The sequence below is a fragment of the Choloepus didactylus genome, chromosome 18, assembly GCF_015220235.1.
Source record: "Choloepus didactylus isolate mChoDid1 chromosome 18, mChoDid1.pri, whole genome shotgun sequence".
NCBI classification, from domain to species: domain Eukaryota; kingdom Metazoa; phylum Chordata; class Mammalia; order Pilosa; family Megalonychidae; genus Choloepus; species Choloepus didactylus.
The window spans coordinates 34,047,505-34,073,268 of record NC_051324.1 but is presented as its reverse complement, the minus strand read 5'-3'; the positions used below and the strand labels follow the sequence as shown (position 1 = coordinate 34,073,268).

The following is a 25,764-nucleotide window of genomic DNA, read 5'->3' as shown; positions in this document are numbered from 1 at the left end:
TTCCTCTAAGAACATTTCTGAAAAGCAGAAAACAAGTTTTATATCCTTAGCCAGGTATTCAGGGGTCTTCATTGTTCACCCCAACCTACCTTAAATAAGCTTACTTCCCTAAATAAGGGCTCCGTGTTATGAAAATACCTTGCCTTCTCCACCTCTGCTTACTGCATTCCCTGTGCCTAAAAATAATCCTTGATTCTAAGTGCTAAGTTATATTCAGCCTTTCGAGGTACATTACAAATGTTACCTTCTGATCATCCTCTACTCCTTCTAAATTCTCATGCCATTTTGGTGGCATCTTTTCTTTTTACTGATTATAATAATTTCATATGTACGTATCTTGATGCCATATTAGATTATAAGCTCCTAAAAAGACATTGGTATCCTTTGTCAAATAATTACTAAAATAAAGAAATGTACTCTCCATGGCACTGATTTTCAAACTTTCTGAAACGTAAAGAACTACATTTTATGTCATGATCTCGTAAACATATATATATATATATATATATATATATATATATATATATGCATAAATAGATCTGTGAGTCACCAAACAACACTAATTCCCATATTTTCTACTGTATTCTATTTCACAATTTTCAATACTGGTCCTGATCCCCTAAATTGATTTAATTACCCACTAATTTGTTAAATCTAGAGTTTGAAAAATAGTGCATATATAGACAGTGCTTTTCATGCACCCTATGAACATACTGAAAATATGTTTCTCCAATTATTTGGCCTTGTCAACAATATTTTCTCATTTTATAATGCCAAAACTTAAAAGATCTTATAAAATTAAGTAGTGTTCAGAAAGGAAACCTGAATACTAGTTACTATTCCGAGTACTCTTTTCTTCAGCTATTGGGTTTATCTTAAATGTGCTTACGTGACAGCCTGAGGGCGAACCACAACTCCCCCAGTACAACGACTGGGTCTTCTAGGGGAATCTGTAGCCATAGCTTCATTCACAAAACCTGTTTCCAGCAGAAAAAGACAAGGAAAATGTATCATTGGGGGGACGAGAGAAGAGGTTTATGGCTACCCACTAGAGATCCTTTATCAAAGAATGCCTAAAATGAGGTAACTTTCCCAGCAATTCCTATTATACTAGAAAGGAAGAAAAAGAGGAAGAAGTAGTTACATTTTTTGTTTCAAATTATCCTGAGGGTTTCTTTAATACAGGATCAGGTCTCAGAAGCACAATTTCTGCTGGTCCCTTTGGTCTGTTGCTAACACAAATCAAAAGGTAATAGAACCAGACAATGGGAAGTATAGCACAGAATCATTTATGAAAACATGTGTGCTACCTTTGTGAGCCAAAAGTAGTGAATTTATTGAAATTTTATGTTGAGATAGGAAAAACAGACATGGTACAATATTTCAAGAACAAATGGGATGGTGAGCTAATTCCACTACTTTCCAACTAAACCTGTTGGGAATCCATGCATACATAAGACTGCATGACCAGTCATGAAACAAGATTTTTACATCATATTTTTTTAATCCCCTGCTATGGTAATCCAATCACCAGAGTCTAAACAAAGTAATAAATACTTCTATGATGTTAGCAGCCCCTTATCCTATCCCATTACATTACTAAATCCTGATCCCTGAATGTCTAATGAGCATCTGAATCAACGAGCTGATTCTTTAGAGTATGGAGAGCCCACCCGGTTAAAACTGAAGGAAGACTGAAACGAGGCTGAGGAAAGCCCATAGCTTGAAATACCCCTAAAAGCATCACTGCTAAGAAGGAAACATTCTATCACCTTATTTGAAAACTCCCGAACAGGTAAATCCCACCTCCTACAACCAAAACACTCTGTGCCCTAACTAATCGAGCTATCCCTTCATCTACCGGTACCTTCACCTCCAGCTCCTCAACCTCTCATTTCCATTCCATTCTTTCTCTCCCGAACCAGTCTCCCAAACCTTGCCTTTAAGGCCGCTGTCTCGTGAGGACGACCCTCAGCAGCCCCTCAGGCCCCACTCTCCTGGAAAGACACTCGCACAGCACTACCCACTTAACCTCCAAGGCGAACCACCGCTGCCCCCGACCGCCCTCTGGCCCCTTGCCCTTCCCCTCTTCCAATCTCAATACCTTTACCCCTTCGAATTCCTGCCACCTAAACCCTCTTCCTTCACCCTGCCCGCCCCTCGTCGTACCCAAACCTCCCCCAGGCTAGAGACCCGCCAGCCCTCTCACCGGCCGCCCCGCCGGTAAACGCTGTTCTCCAGCTCAAGGCTCACTGTTTGGAGTCTCCCCCATGATTGACGGATACCACTTCCTACCACGCCTCAGCGGAACTACCTTTTCGTCCAATCACAGAAGTAAACTGGCTGCCACCGGGCACTGCCCTTAGAGGGCAGCTTCGCCAACCAGCAAATAGAAAAGAGGAGGACCCGCCTCCTGAATTTATCCAATCCCATGGAGCTTGGGGGAAAACATAACAATATGTAAGTTCGGGTGAAGCCCAGTTGTTGGGTTCGGTTGTGAACGCAGGCAAGTGGGGCGGAGTTACAAGCATGCCTGTTTCTTTCACAGACAGTTGCTTCGTGGCTTTCGTAAAAAGGAACATACCTCAGACTCCTGTCTACCTCACTCCAGAATCTCAAATTGAGAACAGAAGGAGGACTGTTTACATCGAATTCTCGCGACAGCTGGTTCGAAGCTCAAAGCACGTGGACATGGCAGCTGCCAATCACTGTTAGGTGGCCACTCACACACCCCGAACTCGCCTTCTCCCAGGCCTTTAGCGATGTGTTTACCTTCCGGGAGCCTAGGCTGCCTGGAGGCTGTTGGCAGCCCTGGAGCCGAGGAGGGGTTTGATGTGAGTGAGGAGCGCGGCGGGTAATCACATCAATTTGTGCTTGCTTTGTAGACCATGCCTTATTCCTTCATTACCTCAGTTTCCATCTCCATCTTTGAGGGTCGATATCTTGCCGATGTCATTCTGTCAGCTACGTTTTTTATAGGGATAATGACATTTATTTAGTTATTGAATGCTCAGCACAGGACTAAGCACTTCAAATATGTCACATTTAATTCTAAGGACAATCCTGTGAGGATGGGGCTTATTTATAGTCATGGTGTTAGTAACGAATTGGCTGATACAGCAGCAAAAATAAAAAAGATCGTGGTACAGTGGAAGGGGCAGTAGTTTAGTATCATGATCATATTTACATTTTTTTAAAGTTCACGCTAGCTACGTATAGAGAATAAACTTTTGCGGAGGAGAGGAAGAGGTGGGAGGTGAGGCCTAGAAGTTGACCTAGAATTGAAGCAGTAAAGGTGACGAAAAGCAGTCAATTTCAGAATATATTTGGAAGTAAGAACTGAAAGGACTTGACGGGGGGTTGTATGTGGGGTGGCAGGAAAATGAAGAATAAAGGATGATGTCTGTGTTTTGGGTTTGAGTAACTGAGTGGTAACATTTATATATTGGAAGAACACTGGTGGAGTTATAAATTGGGGGGAAGGGGGGATTTCTGCACCTTAATTTCATCCTTCTTAAAATATGAACCACACAGGGTTTTATATGAGTTCTAAATAAGTTTGAAGTTCTTAGAACCAACTAGGAATTTCCTTTGCATGAACCACCAACCAGTTCTAATTACTCCATCTTCTTCACCACACAGATGGTGTGAGATTCTGATAATGAGCCTTCAGACAGGGATAAAATAAAACATAGTGATCATATATTTGAATAGAGGTAACTAATGGGTGCTTAGTAGGTATTGCCAGCTTATGAGTCATTTCAAAGTATTGAGACATGGGAGACACTCTTCAACAAACTATTTGTTCTTGTGCAACCCCAGATAAGAAACTCCTTTGCAGTGGAAAACAGTGACTTCATGTCCTTCTTTCCTTTGTTCTTCCAACTGCTATCATGGCCCATTACATCACTTAATGACAAAGATTGCCTTTCCTATGATCCCGCAGATCAAAAAAGTCCCTAGAAAACAACAGGGGACTATCTATATGCAAACAAAATTTCAAGGTCAGTTTGTACTTTATTGTGTTTTTGTTTTAGTAGCATTCTTTTTTTTAGCCTCTAGCAAATTATTGCATCACTTACCCTGCTAACAAATAACACTTGAGACATTTGATTTCAGCAGTGTTTAATGTTTTCACATAGAACTATGGTTAACATTAATATTTTCATTTTCACTGAAGAAAAAGGAAAAATAAAGAGGTAAAAAAAATTACCATCACATTTCTCAAAATCCTCCAATTGTCAGATGAAAATACATTAATTTAATCACTGTATAAACTTACTGAGATGCATTCAAGGTTGACATTTTTTAACACTACCCTGTGTAGTAATCTCCTAAAAAGTAAAAATCAAGAACTTTTTAGAATATCAAAACCAACATACTTCAAGGGGATATCACCTCAAATCTATTTACAGGCATACCTTGGAGATATTGAGGGTTCAGTTCCAGATTACTGCAATAAAATTTTCCCAGTGTGAAGTAGCATTATGTCTTAAAAAAAAAAAAAAAAAAAAAAAACAATGTACATATCTTAATTTAAAATACATTATTGCTAAAAAATGCTAACCATCATCTGAGCCTTCAGCAAGTTGTAACTTTTTTTTCTGGTGGAGGGTCTTGCTTCGATCTTGATGGCTCCCAACTGATACAGGTGGTGAAGATTGAGATGGCTATGGCAATTTCTTAAAATAAGAGAACAGTGAAGTTTGCTGCACCAACTGACTCTTCCTTTCATGAAAGATCTCTCTGTAACATGCTATGCTGTTTGATAGCATTTTAAGCATGGTGGAACTTTCAAAATTGGAGTTAATCCTCTCAAACACTACCACAGCTTTATAAACTAGTAGATGTAATATTCTGAATCCTTTGTTGTCCTTTAAACAGTGTTCACAGCATATTCACCAGCAGTAGATTCCATCTCAAAAAACCACTTTGCTCAACATAAGAAGCAACTCTTCATCTGTTCAGGTTTTATCATGAGATTGCAACAATTCAGTCACATTTGCAGGCTCCACTTCTAACTCTAGTTCTCTTGCTATTTCCACATATCTGCAGTTACTTCCTCTACTGAAGTCTTGAACCCCTCAAAATCATCCATGAGGGCTGGAATCAACTTCCTCCCATCTGTTGATATTTTGACCTTCTTCCAATATAAAATTGTTTCAACTACCCTGAAAATCTGTTGTTTGGCCACCTTCATCTTATCTTAGCTAGATCTTCTGGATAACTGGCTGCAGCTTCTACATCAGCACTTGCTGCTTCACATTGCACTTTTATGTTATGGAGACAGCTTCTTTCCTTACACTTCATGAAGCAACCTCGGCCAGCTTCAAACCTTTCTCCTGCAGCTTCTTCACTTCTCAGCCTTCATAGAATTGAAGAGAGTTAGGGCCTTGCTCTGAATTAGGCTTGGGTTTAAGGGAATGTTGGGGCTGGTTTGATTTTCTATCCAGATCACTAAAATTTTCTCCATATCAGCAATAAGGCTGTTTCATTTATCATTCATGTATTCACTGGAATAGCACTTTTAATTTCCTTCAAGAACTTTTCTTTTGCATTCACAGCTTTTGATTTAAAGCCAGAGATACGCAACTCTTCCTTTAACTTTTAAACACTTAAAGGCCACTATAAGGTTATTAATTGGTCTAATTTCAATATTGTTGTGCTCAGAGACTAGGGAGGCCCAAGGAGAGGGAGATGGGAGAATGGCCAGTTGGTGGAGCAACCAGAACACACAAATTTATCAATTAAGTTTGCCATCCTATATGGGTGCAGTTTGTGGTGCCCCAAAACAACTACAATAGTAACATCAAAGACCACTGATAACCACGATAGATAATAATGAAAAAGTTTAAAATGTTGCGAGACTTAGCAAAATGTGACACAATGACACAAAGTGAGCACATGCTATTGGAAAAATGGTGCCAATAGACTTACTCAACACAGGGTTGCCACAAACATTCGATTTGTAAAAAACACAGTATCTGTGAGGCACAATGAACTAAAGAGCAGTGAAACAAGATATGCCTGCCATTTGTCTGTCCTGCATGTTACTAGACAGCTGTGGTTTCTAAAATAGTATTTTTTCCTACTATTAACAATTCTAAGTCTTTGCTAGTGTTCATTATGTTGGGTCCCATAAACCTAGCTGACAGCTCTCTGAAGTCCACTCTGGTCTTTCCTATTTCCAGGTCAAAGTAGTTCCAGCAAACATCCTAAAGACATGGTGATTATTTTCCTCTACTTACTCACTTTTTTTGAAATTAACTATTATCTATAAAGTGGCCATTTGATTTACCATCCTAACCATAACAACTTTGTGAAATGAGACTCTATTAATAATTATACTGAAGAAAAAAAAAAAAAGAAAAAAAAAACAGGGTAAACCAGAAGTGTCCTAGGCCAACCACAAGGTATGGTCAACCTTTTCTATGACACATTAGTACTGCTTTGTAGCTGCTTTCTAGTTGATTAATGTATAATTCTATTATCTCTCTAGCTAAAATGTAAGCTCTTTAGCAAAAGGAATTAGTTCTTTTATTTATATTCTCTATAATCCTCTATTCACTAACTGGAAAAATTACATGTCAGAATCCCGATATCTGGAGCTGGTATTTATAATTAGATAACAGAAAGTAAAACTACCAAAAGGACCAAAAATTAGTTTTGTCATCTGTTTTAACAGTACTTAGGGCATAATTTGCCTTCCCCATATACACATCACCATGGATTAAAAACTGCTTTAAAATCTGAGAAAACGGCATCTATAGTAACAGTTTTGAGAAGTTAAGAATTTAGTAAAAATAAGATTTGCTAATATTTCTTGAGCTCTATGTCAGGAATTGTACAATTATTGTCTGCATTTTACAGTTGAGGACAGAAACACAAAGTTGTTAATCCCTTTGGCCCTAGACACAGGCTCAGTAGTGGAAGTACCCAGTACCTAAAGCCCCAGCTTGCTGACTAGAGGACTGAAAGGGAAGAACAGGGAAGGAGAAAGTACCAGGGAGACTGCAAAGGGAGAAGCTCAGGAAAGTGACCCCATAGAGTATATTAAGCTTCCATCTGATCCTAAACAGCACATCAAAGACTGAGAACTAGCAGAAAGATCTACTTCCCAGATCCCAGCCTAGCCACTAGATGGTGTCATGAGGGACAGATCAGAATAGCACAGCAGAGGCTTTGAAAACTGTACTGACATTGGAACCAGTCCACAGAAGTTAGAACTTGCAGCATCAACCTAACCAGTGGGATTGCCTATTAAAACAAAAATATCAGTATTCGCCACTAGAGTTAAACAAGATCCAGATTCTCATAACATAATATTCAAAATGTCAAAGATGCAATCCAAAATGACACAGTATATTAAGAACCAGGAAAATCTCCTCGCATAGAAAAAAAATCAACAGATGCCCAAACCTAAATGATGACAGATGTTAGAATTATCTGACACTTTAAAGTAGATATAAAAAAATGCTCCAAAAGCAACCATAAACACTCGTGACACAAGTGGGAAAATAGAAAATCTCAGTTAAAAAAAAAAGATATAAAGAACAACCAAATGAAAAACGGAGAACTGAAAAAAACAATGAAAGTTCTAATAAAAGGAAAAACAAAGAGATGAGAGAGAGAGGGGGATAGCAAGGAAGAGGGGGAAGAGATGTGGAAGAATGTGCTGTTGAAAAGAATATTTTAAGAAATAATAGCTGAAAACCCAAGTTTGATGAGACATAAACCCCACCAATTCAAGCAGCTCAGCAAACCAAAACAGGAAAACACCAAAGAAATTCACACACAGACACATCATTATCAAACTGCTGAAAACTAAAAACAAAGAAAAAGTTCTTGAAAGCAGTCAAGAGTAAAATGACACATTACTTAGGGCGAAATGTTTTGAATGAATGCAAATTTCTCATCTGAAACCATGAAGGTCAGAAGGAAGGCATACATTTTTTAAAGTGCTGCAAAAAAAAAAAAAAAAAAAAAACAGAAATTTGGAATGCCAGGAGCAAAGAAGAGCAATAGAAATGGCAACTATCTGGGTAAATATAATAAACTATCTGGGCAGATGTATTTTCATCTTGTCTTATTTAAAATGTTTGATGGTAATTGGCAAAAACTTCAACATTGTTTCATGGGGTTTTCAATGAATGTAGATATATAAGACCACTATATCATAAAGAGGGGAGGGTAAAAGGACCTATATAGTGGTAAGGTTTCTTTCTATGTTGTCCTTGGAAGTGGTAAAATATTCTTAGACTATAAAAGATTAAGTATGTATATTGTAATTTCTAACACAACCATTAATACTGTCAAAATATTTTGCCTCCAAGATTAAAATTTAAGTTTTCAACTTTGGTTAATGAGATAGTATATTTAGGGAATTACATTAAAATGTTATACTCTATTAGAGCCATCTTACAGATATCTGTATGATGATGAAAATAACATTATTCATTAATGCTGTTGCCAAAACATACTTATTACACAGTATATGAAAGAAATGCTAGTCTTTATTTAATGATTGATGCTTTTAACTTTGGTTTCTGCCTTGGTCTCTCTAGTATCACTCACTCTGAGGAACATTAGCTGCCATGTTTTGAGCAACCCTTTGGTGAGACACATGTGGCAAGGAACTGAGGCCTCCTGCCAACAACCATACAAGTAAGCCTCATTGGAAACAACATCCTTCAGTCCCAGGCAAGCCTTAAAATGACCATAGCTCTGGATGGTATCTTAACCTGCAACTCCGTGAGACTGTAATCCAGGTAAGCTGCTACCAGATTCCTGACCCTCAAAAACTGTGGAGATAATGTTTGTTGTTTTAAGCTGCTAAAAGTTGGGTTAACATTGCATACTATTTGGGGTAACCTTGTATAACATCTTCAACTCCCTTGAAGAACAGACTGAGCTACAGACATAGGAATACAACTAGAGAACTAATTTTAATATTTGCAGCTATCTGTCTCAAACTAAAAAGGACTCCAAAGTTAGTTACTATTTGGTAGAGAATTGGGTTCCATTGCATTAAAAAATAATGTGATGTAGGAAGGAATGTTATGACTTGCTATTTAAAAAACTGATTTGAAAAATAAAGATCACAATCTATTAATCAAATGGAAATTTTAATTTCATGTAGATATAGGATTATTTTCTTTATGATCACTGGCAGAAAAAAGCAAAAAGTAGCTAAATGGATTTTCTTATTTTTAATATGCATTCAAATTTGCAGAATTTCTATCTGTTGCAGCTAAAATGAACTCACAGGTCTAAAAGACAGAAAATCCCTTCACAACAAATTTACTTCAAAATTGTCTGCAGTTGCTATGTCTCCTTCTTGGAAAGAGCTGATAAAAATGAACCCTTCAGTACCCACAAATTCTTTTTTAAAAACTAACCACAACCTGGCATCGTGGGATTGAGAACATCTTCTTGACCAAAAGGGGGATGCAAAATGAAATGAAATAAAGCTTCAGTGGCTGAGAGATTTCAAATGGGGTCGAGAGGTCACTATGGTGGACATTCTTACGCACTATATACATAACACTTTTTAGGTTTTAATATATTGGAATAGCTAGAAGTAAATACCTGAAACTACCAAACTCCAACCCTGTAGCCTTGACTCTTGAAGACACTTGTTTAACAACATAGCTTACAAGGGGTGACAGTGTGATTGCAAAAACGCTGTGGATCGCACTCCCTTTATCCAGTGTATGGATGGATGAGTAGAAAAATGGGGACAAAACCTAAATGAAAAATAGGGTTGGGGGGTGTGATTTGGGTGTTCTTTTTTTATTTTTAATTCTTATTCTGATTCTTTCTGGTGTAAGGAAAATGTTCAAAAATAGATGGGGGTGATGAATGTACAACTATAAGATGGTACTATGAACAGTTGACTGCACACCATGGATGACTGTGTATGGTTTGTGGATATATCTCAATAAAACTGAATTTTAAAAAAACCAACCACAATTAATGTTTAATTAAACATTAATGTACAATTGATTGTACACCGTGGATGACTGTATGGTTTGTGAAAATAACTCAATAAAACTGAATTATTTTAAAAAATAAATTCCAAAATAAAAAAAAGATACATGGGTCCCAGATAACATCACAGAGCTGCTATACCAGTTCAGAACTTTTTCATGTTTATGCAAAAGAATAAAGCACTTAATTAAAACACACACACACACACACACACACTCACAATTAATGTTTAATTGTATCACTGGTCTTCAACTGACCCTCCCATGGAAAACTGCTATGCTTCCAACTGCACAGTTTCTAACATATTGTAGATGTACAATAAATGTTGAATGCATGAATTACTCTTCAATCTTCCATTGAGATGTCGTTACAAATTAATACATTTTAAAATTTTCTCAACGTAAAACACAATTCACAACAAACAGACAAAGGTACCCAGTGTTCTTTTTTACTTCAATTGCTCTTTTTCACTCTAATTATTATTCTTGTTATTTTTGTGTGTGTGCTAATGAAGGTGTCAGGGATTGATTTAGGTGGTGAATGTACAACTATGTAATGGTACTGTAAACAATCGAAAGTACGATTTGTTTTGTATGACTGCGTGGTATGTGAATATATCTCAATAAAATGATTAAAAAAAAAAAAAAAAAACACAATTCACCACCCAAAAATGATTACTTTCAGTGTTTCAGTATTTTAGCCTTTTCCCATATTACCAAAATATACACTCAGAGTCTTATTCATTTTGAACTGCTGTATAATAGTTAATCAAATGTTTGTATAAGCCATAAGTGACCTAACCAAATTCTTATTCTTGGATATTTAGCCTGTTTTCTTGCTTTCTATATTAAAATTTAAAAAATTCAGAGTGCAAAAATGAAAATTAAATGCATTTTAAGTTATCCTAAAATATGGTCATGGCACAATAGAAAGGTAATATATACCATTAAAACCAACAACAAAAATCCAGCAACATCAGAACAGTTCACTGATTTATTAGATGAACAAATATATACCCATATAATCAATGAAAACTGTACAATATAAAATAACTTAAGAAAGGTTGGGAATTAGCAGCACCATCCATTATTCAAATAGCAAGAAAAACTTCACATATTATAAGGAACACAGAAGGGGGTAACTACTTTAAAGACCTAATAATGCCATTTAATATCCTGGATGATTCAGAAGGGGATTTTTTTTTTTAAGTAAATACACCTCCTTGTACTCCAAAATGATTCATGGAATATATCTGATGATTAATATTTTAGAAAAATGCTACTGAAATAAAGAGATACTGCATAGTAATTGAATTGGGACAAGGAGACTAACATAAGCTACTTTAGCATGGCTCAATACTTCTTGCTTCTATGACAATTTTACTTCAGAATTATGAAATTAAAAATAAAAAATAAATTTAAAAGACACTAGTAGTCTCTAAGAAACATTAAGTGGAACACAGGTCACTATGAAAATACATCACTTTTCCAGTTGGCTTAATAATTTAGTTTAAAAAGTTGTGTAGTTCTCATCACAAGTGGCTTACACAAATTTTTAATAAGCATTTTAAAAAGTTTAAACATATTTCTAAAATCTAATAAATTCTTTTGATTTTTTTTTTTTAAAAATGGTTAGCCCTGTCATCACAATTACTGTTTATCAGAGTAAGAGACTGGATATGTGTGAAGGATACAAATTTACACACATTTTACAGCAACTTATGCCCTAATATCTACAAAATTCACATTTATAATAACAAACAAGTACAAGGCTAGGATAAAATTGTTCAATTCCAAAAAGTCAAACTGTGGTACTCTTTATTTTCTTCCCTTAAAAAAAACCTCAATTCTGTACCAATTTTAAAAAGCCCTCACATATCCTAAGTTGGCGGGGGGCAGCGGGGGTGAGGAGCAACAAGGACGTTTCCCACATACATTTCAGCAAACACAAACAGTTTTCCTGTGCTGATGTAGTAGAGGATTTCCAATTTTCTTCTGTCCCCTAAGTCTGCGTCGCATCGTGAGTTTAACAGAGTTCTTTCTCTGCGAGGTTGCGGGGAGGCTTGCAGGCTGAGCACCACTACTTTGACTTAAGCAATTTCGTCTATGTTTCTTCACAGGGGGACCAGAGTTGGATTCTTCTAATGTCCTTTTAAAGTTTGCTGGAGGGGTTCTTTCAACTTCTTGGGCTTTTGTTTGACCAGGAGTTGTCATCTTCAAGTTTTTTTGGTCCATGATGTTTGCTGAATTGGTAGGCACAAGGCCAACTGACAGGCTATTATTCAAAGAATCATGTATCCTTAAAGTCAGGGCTTTAGTGCAGTTTTCTTCAAGAGGCTCTGGATCTTTTGAGGGTATGACTACAGCCTGAACACTCCCTCGAGCTATCTCAACTGGAACCTCTAGATAATTCTCTGAGAAGGCATTACTACGAACAAGGGCAGGTATATGGTCCTTAGAGCTCAGCTTTGGCCAATGATCCACCTCCAGTGACTGAAAAACAAGAAGATGAACCAATTAAGAAACAATTTTTTCCTAGAATTCAACAAATCCATGGCATGTGGTATTAAGGTCCTTACAAATCTATTAAGATGGGAAAAAAATATTTGTTCATGCATTCATTCATTCAACGTATATTTAGTTATTGAACTAAGTACAAGGCTCTACGGTAGGGGCCTGGGTGAGAAGAAAGCAATTTAAAGTTAACAATGACACTGAACCCTGCCTTCTGGATAGTAGGGGAAACATAATAACTAATGCATCCAAGTTGGTTAAAATTAATGTGATCACAAGTATTTTCTGTCCAGCGGCATGTAACCAAATAGAAGATACTTCAAGGAACAAGATTTCAAAACAGACACTAAAAATAACCACAGGCACATGTTTACTCTTCCACCATCCTAGTCTATTCATTCTGTACTTCAACATGGAACATATATATGTAAGCATATACCTTGCTTACATTTTTATTCTACATGTGTCAGTAACAAAACATTGATGAAATAGCTCTAATTATTTTGTACAAAAGCCTTATTTTTCCATAAGGACAATGGAAAAATTGCTTTGAGAAACCATTAACAAAATAATTGTCTGGCAATTCAGGCAGATGCTTACCTACCTAAACAGACAACACAGAATGACCTAATTTTAAAAGGATATAAAAGAGCAGGTTCCTTCTACTCAAAGATATTATGATTTGTACATGCTTATATATTCTGATTCTCTTCAAATAATATACAATCATATCTGTATAAAGCCAGAAGGGCCTTTTGACAAACTAGTTAGTTTAACCAACAGGGAAGGGGATAGGGAGGAGAGGGTTACACTAAGATAAGTGAAAAATTTGGTTTACACTTATTTATTTCTTGATTTATCTCCTACTTCCTGAATTCTAATTTCTGAATATTTACTAGTGTGGAAAATGTGAAGTCCAACATTAAAGCAACTATGTCATAATGGAAACTCAGATGAATGTTGCTTTGCACCAATCCACCAAACACTACACAATGTTCTGTGATTTGAGAGAAGGAGGGAGCTGGAATTTATTGAGTATGGTTGTAGTAACTCTCAGTTGAAGATACAATGAAAATCACCTGAGAAACTTTCACGTATTTTTTTTTAAGCTTCCTGGTGATTCAGATGTGTACCACTGCTTTAGATATACTTCTCTAGATCTACATATACTTAGAATATCCTCCTACCTCCAAACAGACAAGAACATTCTTCCTATCAAACCCACACGTTCCGAAGTAGTAGTATTTTATAAAACCATTGTTTTAATTGTTTCTCAAGAAAATAACTGAAGCACAAATACTCTCTCTCCCCCAAGTGTGCAACATTTCCCTCAAGTGGAAGCTCTTAATCAAATTTATTAAAATATTCATACATTCTGAAAATCCCCAGTAAACCCTTTTGTAGAGTGGTAAATGAATTAGACTCATTACTTGGCATTCCTCTGACATAAAATTCCCTAGGAATAAATACTTTTCCTAAAAAGTGTTATATAAAAGTATATTTTTAATAAAAATATTTCCTTTAATGGGTCTAGAATTAAAAGGAAAGGAAAAATGAAGGTATCCAATATCCTGTCTCTAGAAGTATTTCAATCTAACCATAGATATAAAACTGCTTTACTAAAAAAATACATTATTGACTTTAGGTCCAAAGGAGTTTGCAGATGAGAAAAGGACACAGAAATCCTACTTCCTAAATTCAATACTACCCAAAATACATGGCTTTTCTTTTTTTGTTAAGAATATACTCTTTCTTTCTGGAGTAATTGGTTCATTTTTTTATTTCACACCACATGGTTTACTGAAAGCCCCATTAGTCTTATCTGTTTTAACACTGGCGATGTTGGGTAGCAACCTTTTATCACAGTACCAATACTGATGTAAGGATGACAGAACAGTCTCTGCTCTAGAACATTTACATAAGGATTTCAGTAATATAAACAAGAGTTGTGAATTTATCCCTCTGCCATTAGGTTGATCAGAATGTCTAATCTTGTCACCAATATGTTCTGGCTGATCACAGAAAAAAAGATCTAGTTATAAGTAATAGTTGACAAGAGATAATGCTGCTCTAATACAGAAAATTCATTTGCAACAAGACCAAGCACCAGATAAATTCTGTAGACAGAAGGCTTCCTCTACCAAATAATTAATGTCACTAATTTAGGCACAAGAAAAGGGTACTCATCAAGCCACTTATAGAAATAGAACATATTGCTGTAAACTGTGTAACAAAGTTATAAGTTAGATGGAATTCCTTAATAAAAGAAAAACAATGGGACAATTTCAGTTAACATGATTTATTTGTAATTTCTGTTGTGCTGTGTCTTTATAAAATCACAGATTATTATTCTGATACTACAGGTATGCTGGCTTCTCTTCCCCCACTTCCTCCTTGAACTTTTCCTTTTCCTTCTCTTTTTATTGGCATTCTGCGGGAATACATTGCATCTGTTAGCATAGGCATCTGCTTCTTCAGACTCACCCCAAAATTAATCAAATTCATTAAAATATTCATACACCAAATATGAGTATTTTATGCCCTTTTCCAAATGCATAAAACATTTATGTGGTATTGGTTACCCCTCCCAAAAAATATTTTTAAAGTTCAAAATATATTTTATGAAGAAAGTCCTATCAGCAACAAGTTCAAAGTGATTGTGACTTATGATCTGCATGTTCTAATTAGCCAAAACAAAAATCCTCAAAATATTCATGAGTTCACAACTTCAGAGATAAACTTTCTCTCTCCATCTATCCTATAATCTAATAAAAGCAACCAATCACAAATTATGCCTAGAACACAACTGAAACTAAGTATTGATTTTTCTGAAAGAACTCTCTTCCTCTCTTCCCCATCTGTCCTTCCTATAGTTCTTGACTTGTGAAACACAGCTAAATTAAGTTTTTTTCCCTAAAGAAAGACTGGAAAAGAAATGTTTGCCATGGTAATCTATCACTTAAACAGAGGTATTTCTACTATACCATCCTCAAACAAAGATCTGACTACTAATTTATGTTAGGACTCAAACAGAAGTTGAGATGTTTACAAACCTAGACTCAAATGCCTAGTCTAAATGAGGTTAAGTCTTAAAAACCATTCAAAATTAACCAAAACGTCATATTTACCTAGTTGTTACTAAACAAGGAATAACTATAACAATGAAATAAATCAGAGGTACTTGTGACTGCCTTCAAGTCAATTAAGGTAAACAAAACAAAATATAATTTCTTGAGCAGAAATTTGCCCTTATTACCTATCAGGTAAAAGCCAACAATACTAATTATTCTGAACAGCTCTAAATATTTCCCCATATTTGGCAGGACCAACTGGTTAACAAACAACATACCTTCATAGAAATTAGTGTATCTATAAACCTGCTTATCTTTACTTTGGAATGATTAGACAAGTCATTATTTCCTGGGATTTTAGAAATAATTCTTAAAACAATACTTCATGTACAATTTACGTATAATTTTAATGACACCAATCCAGTAGACTGTAATAATTTTTATTTGAGGTCAATATTAAAAATATCTATCCCTATCACAATACCCTTTTTTCCCCTCATCCTTACCCCACCCAAATGCCTCCTTCTGCACAATGGTCAGTTATTCAAAGACATTAGGGGACATAAAAGTAGTGAATACATTCGGTATCCAGAAATAAGCAATTACTCAAAAGAACATAAGCTCCCTCACAGCTTTGGAATGAAGAGTCTGCAAAAAGTTTCAATTTCCATTTTGATTCCGATTTTGGGGGAAAAAAAAAGAGAGAAAGCACTGACAAGAAATTCTTTCAGAAAATTAGTACAAAATAATAATCTGTCAATTTCTAAATGAAAATAAAGATTCCATATAATGAAAATTAAATTGCCATATATATGTAAAGTGAAAGGAAGGGGGAAAAAAAAAACAAACAACCCAAGTATTGACTACAGGATCACAATATCTAAAATTAAAGTTCTTTATACTCTGTAGCTCCGACATCTTAAAATCGCCTTGAACAGGTAACATAAAATTCCACAGTATTTCCTACTTGAAATGGTCATTCTTCTGAAATCACATTCTCAAAAAGCCAGGTTTATTAGCAATTTTTGGTAGGAAAAAATTGGGATGGGAACATAAAGTATTTGAGGTCTTAGCAAATCATTAAAGGGAGATATGGTACCCTTTTAAATTTGCTTATTTCTCAGCCTATCTTAAATTCATTCAGTATTAACACTGATTTGAAACAAGAATGATGTAGGCCGAAGATAACAAGTTCTATGGTATGATATCCTGAGGTCAAGTCCAATGTTGATTCTCTAAGATCTTGTTCAAACTGTTTAATCTCTATCTTACTATTTATAAATGGGAATAATACCTGTACTGTTTACCTCTCTGGGTGACTGAAAATCAAATGAAATATTATTTATCAAAGTACTTTATAAATTTTTTTAAACTTTACAAATGTTCATAGAATTAGAAGGGAAACAATACATTCAAAATATTAATATTCTTCAGAGGGCACTCTAATCACCTTTCAATTAGGCACTATGTACTACATGGCTGGCACTCATACTAATACTGATGTGCAGATGGCTCTGGCAAGTTACACTACAAAGCTCTGTCACTTTCCTGAACCTATTTATTAAGTCCTATTACATCAAGACCTGAAAATTCTTTTCAGCAAACACTAACCAAAGAAATTTTGATTATTAAAACACAACTAAAAATATTATGGAACTATATACCTTGACTGGTGGTGTAGTACAAGGGGAAGGAGTCATCAGGCAAGTCTCTTCACTATTATAACAGGGGCTATCAGTCAGGTTCAGATAAAGCTCATCTTCATTGGTGCAGGTGCCCTGATTGTCCACTCCTGGAGAGATGCAGATTACTATGGCACTAGTGTTATCTGCTCGGAGCATACGCTGCCTCCAGCGGCCTAGTGCACGATTCACAAGCATTTTGGCACAAGATTGTTCATGCTCACCCTGTATTTAAAAGAACAAGGAGAAAGAAGGTAACAAATCAGGTTTAGTCACTACTACATCTTTTATCAAATTTTTAAAAATAAAAAATTCCCCAAAGTTCAGACATTATCCACACTCTCTACAAAAATGTTAAAATACTACTGATGGAATTTTTTTAATAATGAACAAATAATTATCCTATCATTAAATTTTACTATTTATTTTTATTATTTTAGTAGTAAGAAATTTGGTCTCCATTATAACTTTAATTAGGAAAAGTTATATAGAAATTAAGGAACCACAATCTAAAAGGTTATAATAATATTAAATTATTATAGATGAACATTATTCAGAAACCAGTCATGAAAGGCCAAAAAAGTCCTTACATTTCTGCAAATCAAAGTTGGTGACCCAACATAAAAACTGTCAATGGATATGAACATTATTCACAGACAAAGAAATATTAATGTTGTATATATGCAAGGTGGAAAAACTAGTAAGAAACACTAAAATTTTTACAGTCTTTTATCTCTAGGTGGATTATGGATAATTTTTATCTTCCCCTTTATACTTTCATGTATTTTTAAAGTTCCATACTCTGAGCATGAAAACAAGGAAAATTAATAAAAATCTTTTAAAAAAAGAAATATTAATGGCTCTTAAATACATTCACAAATGTTTAATGTCACTCATATGAGGAAAAAAGCAATATAATAAACGGTTATGCAAAGAGATCAAATATACACCAACAGAAAGAGTGGGGGGGGACTCAAATGATTTCATGTTACGTCAATAATCATGACTTGGAATAAAACAGTATCATTACATGGATTCAAAAATTGCTGAATTCTAAACAGAAATGAAGATTATGTGCTCTAGAAAATAGGGCTACATGTCTCAAAAGTACCTCTAGAAATTCAATGATGAAGATGAATGTGACAGTGTTTGAAAAAAAATGTATTGTGTAAGTGAAAAGTTTTTAAATTAATATATATGTGAACTAAAACATATTAATGTACTATAAATGGTCATTTGACTTTCATCTATATCCCTGAAGTTTATACATTCCAATTAGATAAAGAACTTGGCTTTTTTGAACCCTCTCTTTGGGAAAACAGGAAATCATCTTATTTGGAGTTGCCTTATGTTTGGATAGTACAGTACTTCCACAACACATTAATTACTGCTAACTACAAATAACTTCTGTCAACTGCTTAATATTATTATAAACCATAATATTAAGCTATCCTTGCACTCCCAAGATAAGCCCCACTTTGTGATCTTTTTTTAAATATTATTTATTTTTTCATTTCTAATACTTTCTTTGTCCAATTTTACTACCAAGATTTACAAGTGTCATGAAACAAAGGTACTAGTTGAATTAAAGCTTGGGGGGGGGGCTTTTCCACCTTCTATTTTATGAAACTGTTTTATAACATGGGGGTTTATCTATCCCTCGAGGGTTTGTTACATCTTGCCTAGGTGTTCATTTTGTATATTTTTAAGCCAATTCAATTGCTTTTATGATTACACTTGATTCAACGTTTTATTCCTTCCCGAGTCAATTTTAGTATTTCATATTTTTCTAGAAAATTAAGCATTTTGTATAATTTTTCAATATCTTTGGCATAAAGTTGTTCTACTATTATTGTGATTCCAAAACATCCCTATTTTTATTCATAGAGACAAAAAGTAGAGTATAAGTTACCAGTTGTGGGGAAAGAGCCATGGGGAGTTAATGCATAATGGGTGCAGAGTTTCTGCTTAGGGTGAAGGGAAAGTTCTAGTAACAGATGGTGGTGAGGTACTGCAACTTTGTGAATAGGATTAATCCCCTGAATGGTATGTTCTTAAGTGGCCATGATGGAAAAATTTATACTGTATGTTTCCACAACTAAAAAATAAATTAAAAACAGTGACTAAAGAAATAATGACCATTAAATGCAATGTGTGTTAAAGACAGGATCTAATAATGGAGGAGAAAAGGCTCACAAAAAGGACATGATTGATAATACTCTCTCATCAATTGTAACAAAGGTACCACACTAATACAAAATGTTAAAAATGTGGGAGGTTATATGGTAGCTCTGTATTTTCTCCATGATCTTTCTGTAAACCTACAACTTCTCTAACCAAAAAATAATAATTTAAAAAAAGGACTTTATTGAGGAGGGGACTTCCAGGAAGATGGCAGAGAAGGGAGCTCCAGGACTCAGTCCTTCACCAAAACAACTATTAAACAGGCAGAAACTGTCTGAAACAACTATTTTGAAACTCCAGAGGCCAGAATACTGTACAGCATCCAGAGAAGAGTGGGAGGAAGAGGCTGATAAATTACACCAAAAAATGTAAATTACTCTCCACATAGCAGCTACCAAAGCCCAACCCCCAGTATCTCTGTAGGCCACTCCAGGGTCCAGTCCCTAGCTCACTGCTGGCAACAGAAAGGGATGTAAAAATCCTCTTTCCCAAGAGCAGGGGTAGACACAGGCCATCACTGATCACAGCTTTTAATTAGCAAATTCAGATCACTGGGTCCCAACACTAAGGGTAGCTATTATTTCAACCAACCATGGACAAAGACAGCAGCAGCCATTGTTTCAACCCAAACTCTGAAAGGGGAGTCATTGTTTCAGTTCTCCCAGACGGGGGAGAAGGTGGTGGAGATTTAAAGAAATATGCTTTCTCAGGGCTACAGGGGACAGTTAGCTGAAGGAAGGTATTTACTGGGCAGGCCAGGAAAGCTCAGTTTTGGGGAGCCACTGGGGAAGCTTTCAGCACCCTTCCTGACCCCCTTCACAGGGCACTTTGGAGCGAGTCTATGCCCCCTTCATAGGTCCCTGGCCCAGCTGTGACTAGAAAAGACCAACTTGGGAAAGTCCTCTCTGCAGTGACCCTTCTCCCAAAATATGCCCTCCAGGCAAAAGCAGCATGAAACAACAAAAGGAGTGTAAAAAACTATAGAGGCAGACATTCTGGGACAAAGCCCTGCCAGCTTCAAATACCCAGAGAGCAAGGTCTGTCCCCTGGGAAACAGAAAGGACAACCAAACTTCTGTATGGATGCGGAGAAACAGAACACTCATTCATTGCTGGTTGCAATGTAAAATGGTACAGCCACTCTGGAAGACAGTCTGGCAGTTCCTCAGAAAACTAAGTGTAGAACTACCATATGACCCTGCAATTCCACTACTAAGTACATACCCCAAAGAACTGAAAGCAGGGACTCGAACAGATAAATGCACACCAATATTCACAGCGGCGTTATTCACAATTGCCAAAAGATGAAAGCAGTCCAAGTGCCCATCAACTGATAAACAAAATGTGTACACACACACACACACACACACACACACAAATGGAATATTATTCAGCCGTAAAGAGAGATGAAGTCATCACACATGTGACAACATGGATGACTCTTGAAGACATCATGTTGAGTGAAAGGAGCCAGACACAAAAGGACAAATATTATATGATCTTACTGATTAGAAACAATTATTAATAAGTAAACTTATAGAGTCAGAATCTAGAATATAGGCTACTAGGGGATAGGGTAGGGATACGGAATGGGAAGTTAAAGCTTAAAATATACAGGGTTCCTGTTTGGAATGATGGAAATGTTTTGGGAAAGGATGGTGGTGACGGCAGCACAACACTGTGAATGCAATTAACAGCACTGACATATACATATCTGAATATGACTGAAAGGGAAAATGTTAGATTGTATATATAATAGAATAATTAAAAAAAAAATCCATGAAACTACAAGCAGTACACATATAGTGAGCCCTAAGTTAAACCATGGACTTTAATTAATAGTACAGTTGTTAAAGTGTGCTATCAATTGTAACTAATGAGCCACATCAATGCAGGGTGTTGATGTTTGCGTGCTGTATGAGAATCCTGTACTTTATGTTTGATTGTTCTGTAAACCCACAACTTCTCTAATAAAGTAACAAAAAAAGGGGGTGGCCATTACTGGGTCTAAGAAAAAATGGGAATGTAGACTGTAAGCTTTATATCAATGTTACATTTCTTGAATGATAACTGTACTTAAAGTGGTTATGTAAGTGAATTTCTTTGTACTTAGGAAATGTACATGGAAATACTGTGTTCAAGGATTATATGTGCAATCTGTTCAAGGATTATATGTGCAATCTGTTCTCAAGTCAGAAAATAGATAAATAGATAGATACATGAACAGACAGAATAAAATTGATGGATCTGGGTATCTGGGGTGGGGCAGTGGTTAAGTTGGAGTTCTCTGTATGGGGCCTGTATTATTTTTGCAACTGTCCTGTAAATTTGAAATTATTTCAAAACAAAATGGTTAAAGAAAAAAGTCTCTATTTTTAAGTATAGTTACATCAACTCAAACTTTCTTTTGTGCTTTTTTGTTTGTTCTACAAGGATCAATCATGCATGATGTGTTGATGCTAAATTGTAAAAAAAAAAAAAAAAGTGCAGCTCAGATGATGAAAGGCAGCAATCGCTACTTCATGAATTTATTCTATTCCCTAGGGTACATGTCTCTTCACTCTCCAAACATTACCTCATTGAGGGCTTACTAAAGTCCTCCATTAGCTTTCACTTTTTCAGTGTGCCTCTGCTTCCCTTCCCAGCAAATCTTCATGAAAAAGTAATCTATATAAGCCACCTCTACTTCCTTACTTGCATTTTTCTTAGCCCACTAGTTCTACTTATTTAGGCTGCCCTAATATTGTGCCCTCTTCCATTCTTCTACCACACATTCTTGCTGAGTGATAGTGTATATTGTCATAGCTTTACCTAACTCTTCAACTCGCAAATTAGTATTTCCAGGTTTCTCTCTCAAATATTTATTTATAATTGCCTACTGAAGATATATACCAGAAAGAACCACAGGCACCTCCAAGTCAACATGCCAACAATGTACTCATTATCCCTTACCCAGCAAAACTATTCTTTTTCTTGACAATAACCCCATCAATCAAAAGAGTCAGAGATTTGGGTGGCATTCTATTTTCCCTCCTTATACACACAAGTTCTGTCAATTCTACCACCCATGTATTTCTTTTGTGTTGCTTATTTTATTTTTTTGGCCACCACGCCCTTAGGTCAACCTTGAAAATTTCTTTATTTTGAATATAACAGCAGCCTCCAAAGAGGAAACCTAATAGATCCATTAATAAAATTGAATCAGTTATACTAACAACATGTGAAAGAAACATGTGAAGGCAGGCGATGGACCTTATAACTAAGACTCCTCTCATCAAAGTTCATCTTCTCTTGGGGATCCTTCACTATTTACTGATGACACCCATTCTTTCATAGCAAACCCTGAAGCAGTTTAATTTTTTTTTTTTTGAGTGAAAATTCCTTTTATTTTTTTTATTTTTTTATCATCATTTTATTGAGATATATTCACATACCACGCAGTCATACAAAACAAATCGTACTTTCGATTGTTTACAGTACCATTACATAGTTGTACATTCATCACCTAAATCAATCCCTGACACCTTCATTAGCACACACACAAAAATAACAAGAATAATAATTAGAGTGAAAAAGAGCAATTGAAGTAAAAAAGAACACTGGGTACCTTTGTCTGTTTGTTTCCTTCCCCTATTTTTCTACTCATCCATCCATAAACTAGACAAAGTGGAGTGTGGTCCTTATGGCTTTCCCAATCCCATTGTCACCCCTCATAAGCTACATTTTTATACAACTGTCTTCGAGATTCATGGGTTCTGGGTTGTAGTTTGATAGTTTCAGGTATCCACCAGCTACCCCAATTCTTTAGAACCTAAAAAGGGTTGTCTAAATTGTGCATAAGAGTGCCCACCAGAGTGACCTCTCGGCTCCTTTTGGAATCTCTCTGCCACTGAAGCTTATTTCATTTCCTTTCACATCCCCCTTTTGGTCAAGAAGATGTTCTCCGTCCCACGATGCCGGGTCTACATTCCTCCCTGGGAGTCATATTCCACGTTGCTAGGGAGATTCACTCCCCTGGGTGTCTGATCCCACGTAGGGGGGAGGGCAGTGATTTCACCTTTCAAGTTGGCTTAGCCAGAGAGAGAGGGACACATCTGAGCAACAAAGAGGCATTCGGGAGGAGGCTCTTAGGCACAATTATAGGGAGGCCTAGCCTCTCCTTTGCAGCAACCGTCTTCCCAAGGGTAAAACTTATGGTAGAGGGCTCAACCCATCAAACCACCAGTCCCCTATGTCTGTGGTCATGTTAGCAACCATGGAGGTGGGGTAGGCAAATACCCCTGCATTCTCCACAGGCTCCTCAAGGGGGCACTACATCTTTTTTTTTTCCTTGTTTTTCTTTTTCTTTTTAACTTTCCCTTCTTTTTTAAATCAACTGTATGAAAAAAAAGTTAAAAAGAAAACAAACATACAATAAAAGAACATTTCAAAGAGACCATAACAAGGGAGTAAGAAAAAGACAACTAACCTAAGATACCTGCTTAACTTCCAACATGTTCCTACTTTACCCCAAGAAAGTTACCTAATATAGCAACATTTCTGTGAACTTGTTCCTACTATATCCATCAGAAATTAACAGACCATAGTCATTTCTGGGCATCCCCAGAACGTTAAATAGCTTATCTGTTCTTCTTGGATTATTGTTCCCCCTTCCTTAATTGCTCTCTACTGCTAGTTTCCCTACATTCTACATTATAAACCATTTGTTTTACATTTTTCAAAGTTCACATTAGTGGTAGCATATAATATTTCTCTTTTTGTGCTTGGCTTATTTCGCTCAGCATTATGTCTTCAAGGTTCATCCATGTTGTCATATGTTTCACGAGATCGTTCCTTCTTACTGCCGCGTAGTATTCCATCGTGTGTATATACCACATTTTATTTATCCACTCATCTGTTGAAGGACATTTGGGTTGTTTCCATCTCTTGGCAATTGTGAATAATGCTGCTATGAACACTGGCGTGCAGATATCTGTTCGTGTCACTGCTTTCCGATCTTCCGGGTATATACCGAGAAGTGCAATCGCTGGATCGAATGGTAGCTCTATATCTAGTTTTCTAAGGAACTGCCAGACTGACTTCCAGAGTGGCTGAACCATTATACAGTCCCACCAACAATGAATAAGAGTTCCAATTTCTCCACATCCCCTCCAGCATTTGTAGTTTCCTGTTTGTTTAATGGCAGCCATTCTAACCGGTGTTAGATGGTATCTCATTGTGGTCTTAATTTGCATCTCTCTAATAGCTAGTGAAGCTGAACATTTTTTCATGTGTTTCTTGGCCATTTGTATTTCCTCTTCAGAGAACTGTCTTTTCCTATCTTTTGCCCATTTTATAACTGGGCTGTCTGTACTATTGTCATTGAGTTGTAGGATTTCTTTGCATATGCAAGATATCAGTCTTTTGTCAGATACATGGTTTCCAAAAATTTTTTCCCATTGAGTTGGCTGCCTCTTTACCTTTTTGAGAAATTCCTTTGAGGTGCAGAAACTTCTAAGCTTGAGGAGTTCCCATTTATCTATTTTCTCTTTTGTTGCTTGTGCTTTGGGTGTAAAGTCTAGGAAGTGGCCGCCTAATACAAGGTCTTAAAGATGTTTTCCTACATTATCTTCTAGGAGTTTTATGGTACTTTCTTTTATATTGAGATCTTTGGTCCATTTTGAGTTAATTTTTGTGTAGGGTGTGAGGTAGGGGTCCTCTTTCATTCTTTTGGATATGGATATCCAACTCTCCCAGCCCCATTTGTTGAAAAGACCATTATGGCTCAGTTCAGTGACTTTGGGGGCCTTATCAAAGATCAGTCTGCCACAGATCTGAGGGTCTATCTCTGAATTCTCAATTCGATTCCATTGATCTATATGTCTATCTTTGTGCCAGTACCATGCTGTTTTGGCAACTGTGGCTTTATAATAAGTGAAGCAGTTTAATTTTGTTAAGGAGCTAGATGATTTTCCTACACCTCCTAATAAATAGATCTTCCTCACATCCTTTATCATCTACCTTCTTTATTTTATCTTCCACATTTCAACAAGCTTTTGAAAATGATTATGTAAAATGCAATTTTTCAATAATTCTCCAATGCCTGATGATAAAAACCTAACTTCATAACAGGCCATTCAAAACTTTTTGTCTTATCTCCCATAATTTCCAAGAAATCCCATCCTCCAGTCACACCTAGCCACTTATGAAACCTGAATGTCATATTTTCTCTCCTCCTTGACCTTACACATTATATTTCCTTGTCTGAAAAGTTTCTCTCTCCTCTCTTGATTGATTTACCTGGTAAGTTCAGCCCCACCTTAAGATTCACTCAAAAATCACTCTC

The 25,764-nt window shown here is 36.1% G+C and overlaps 2 protein-coding genes and 1 long non-coding RNA gene across 9 annotated transcripts in view; 1 reads left to right on the top strand and 2 right to left on the bottom strand.

The window, feature by feature from the left end:
- Positions 1–2,297, bottom strand: part of BCAS3 (BCAS3 microtubule associated cell migration factor) — a 799,405-nt gene extending 797,108 nt beyond the window's left edge. For 5 of the 6 annotated variants that reach the window (XM_037808130.1, XM_037808128.1, XM_037808132.1 and 2 more), the window contains exons 1-2: positions 2,210–2,297; positions 890–977 (exon numbers count right to left, since the gene is read on the bottom strand). In XM_037808130.1, coding sequence (XP_037664058.1) covers positions 890–960 — 71 coding nt within the window. In that variant the 5' untranslated portion in view covers positions 961–977; positions 2,210–2,297. Of the gene's footprint in view, positions 1–889; positions 978–1,144; positions 1,163–2,209 lie in introns of those variants that run through there. The other variant, XM_037808129.1, reaches the window with a different exon arrangement.
- Positions 2,298–2,634: 337 nt separating this feature from the next.
- Positions 2,635–9,498, top strand: LOC119513686. Its single transcript, XR_005212686.1, has 3 exons — positions 2,635–2,834; positions 8,565–8,768; positions 9,251–9,498. It is a non-coding gene; the product is annotated as an uncharacterized LOC119513686 (long non-coding RNA).
- Positions 9,499–10,969: 1,471 nt separating this feature from the next.
- The window catches only part of PPM1D (protein phosphatase, Mg2+/Mn2+ dependent 1D), a 55,833-nt gene continuing 41,038 nt past the window's right edge, over positions 10,970–25,764 (bottom strand). For both annotated transcript variants that reach the window (XM_037809095.1, XM_037809094.1), the window contains exons 5-6: positions 17,239–17,481; positions 10,970–12,482 (exon numbers count right to left, since the gene is read on the bottom strand). In XM_037809095.1, coding sequence (XP_037665023.1) covers positions 11,928–12,482; positions 17,239–17,481 — 798 coding nt within the window. In that variant the 3' untranslated portion in view covers positions 10,970–11,927. The remainder of the gene's footprint in view (positions 12,483–17,238; positions 17,482–25,764) is intronic.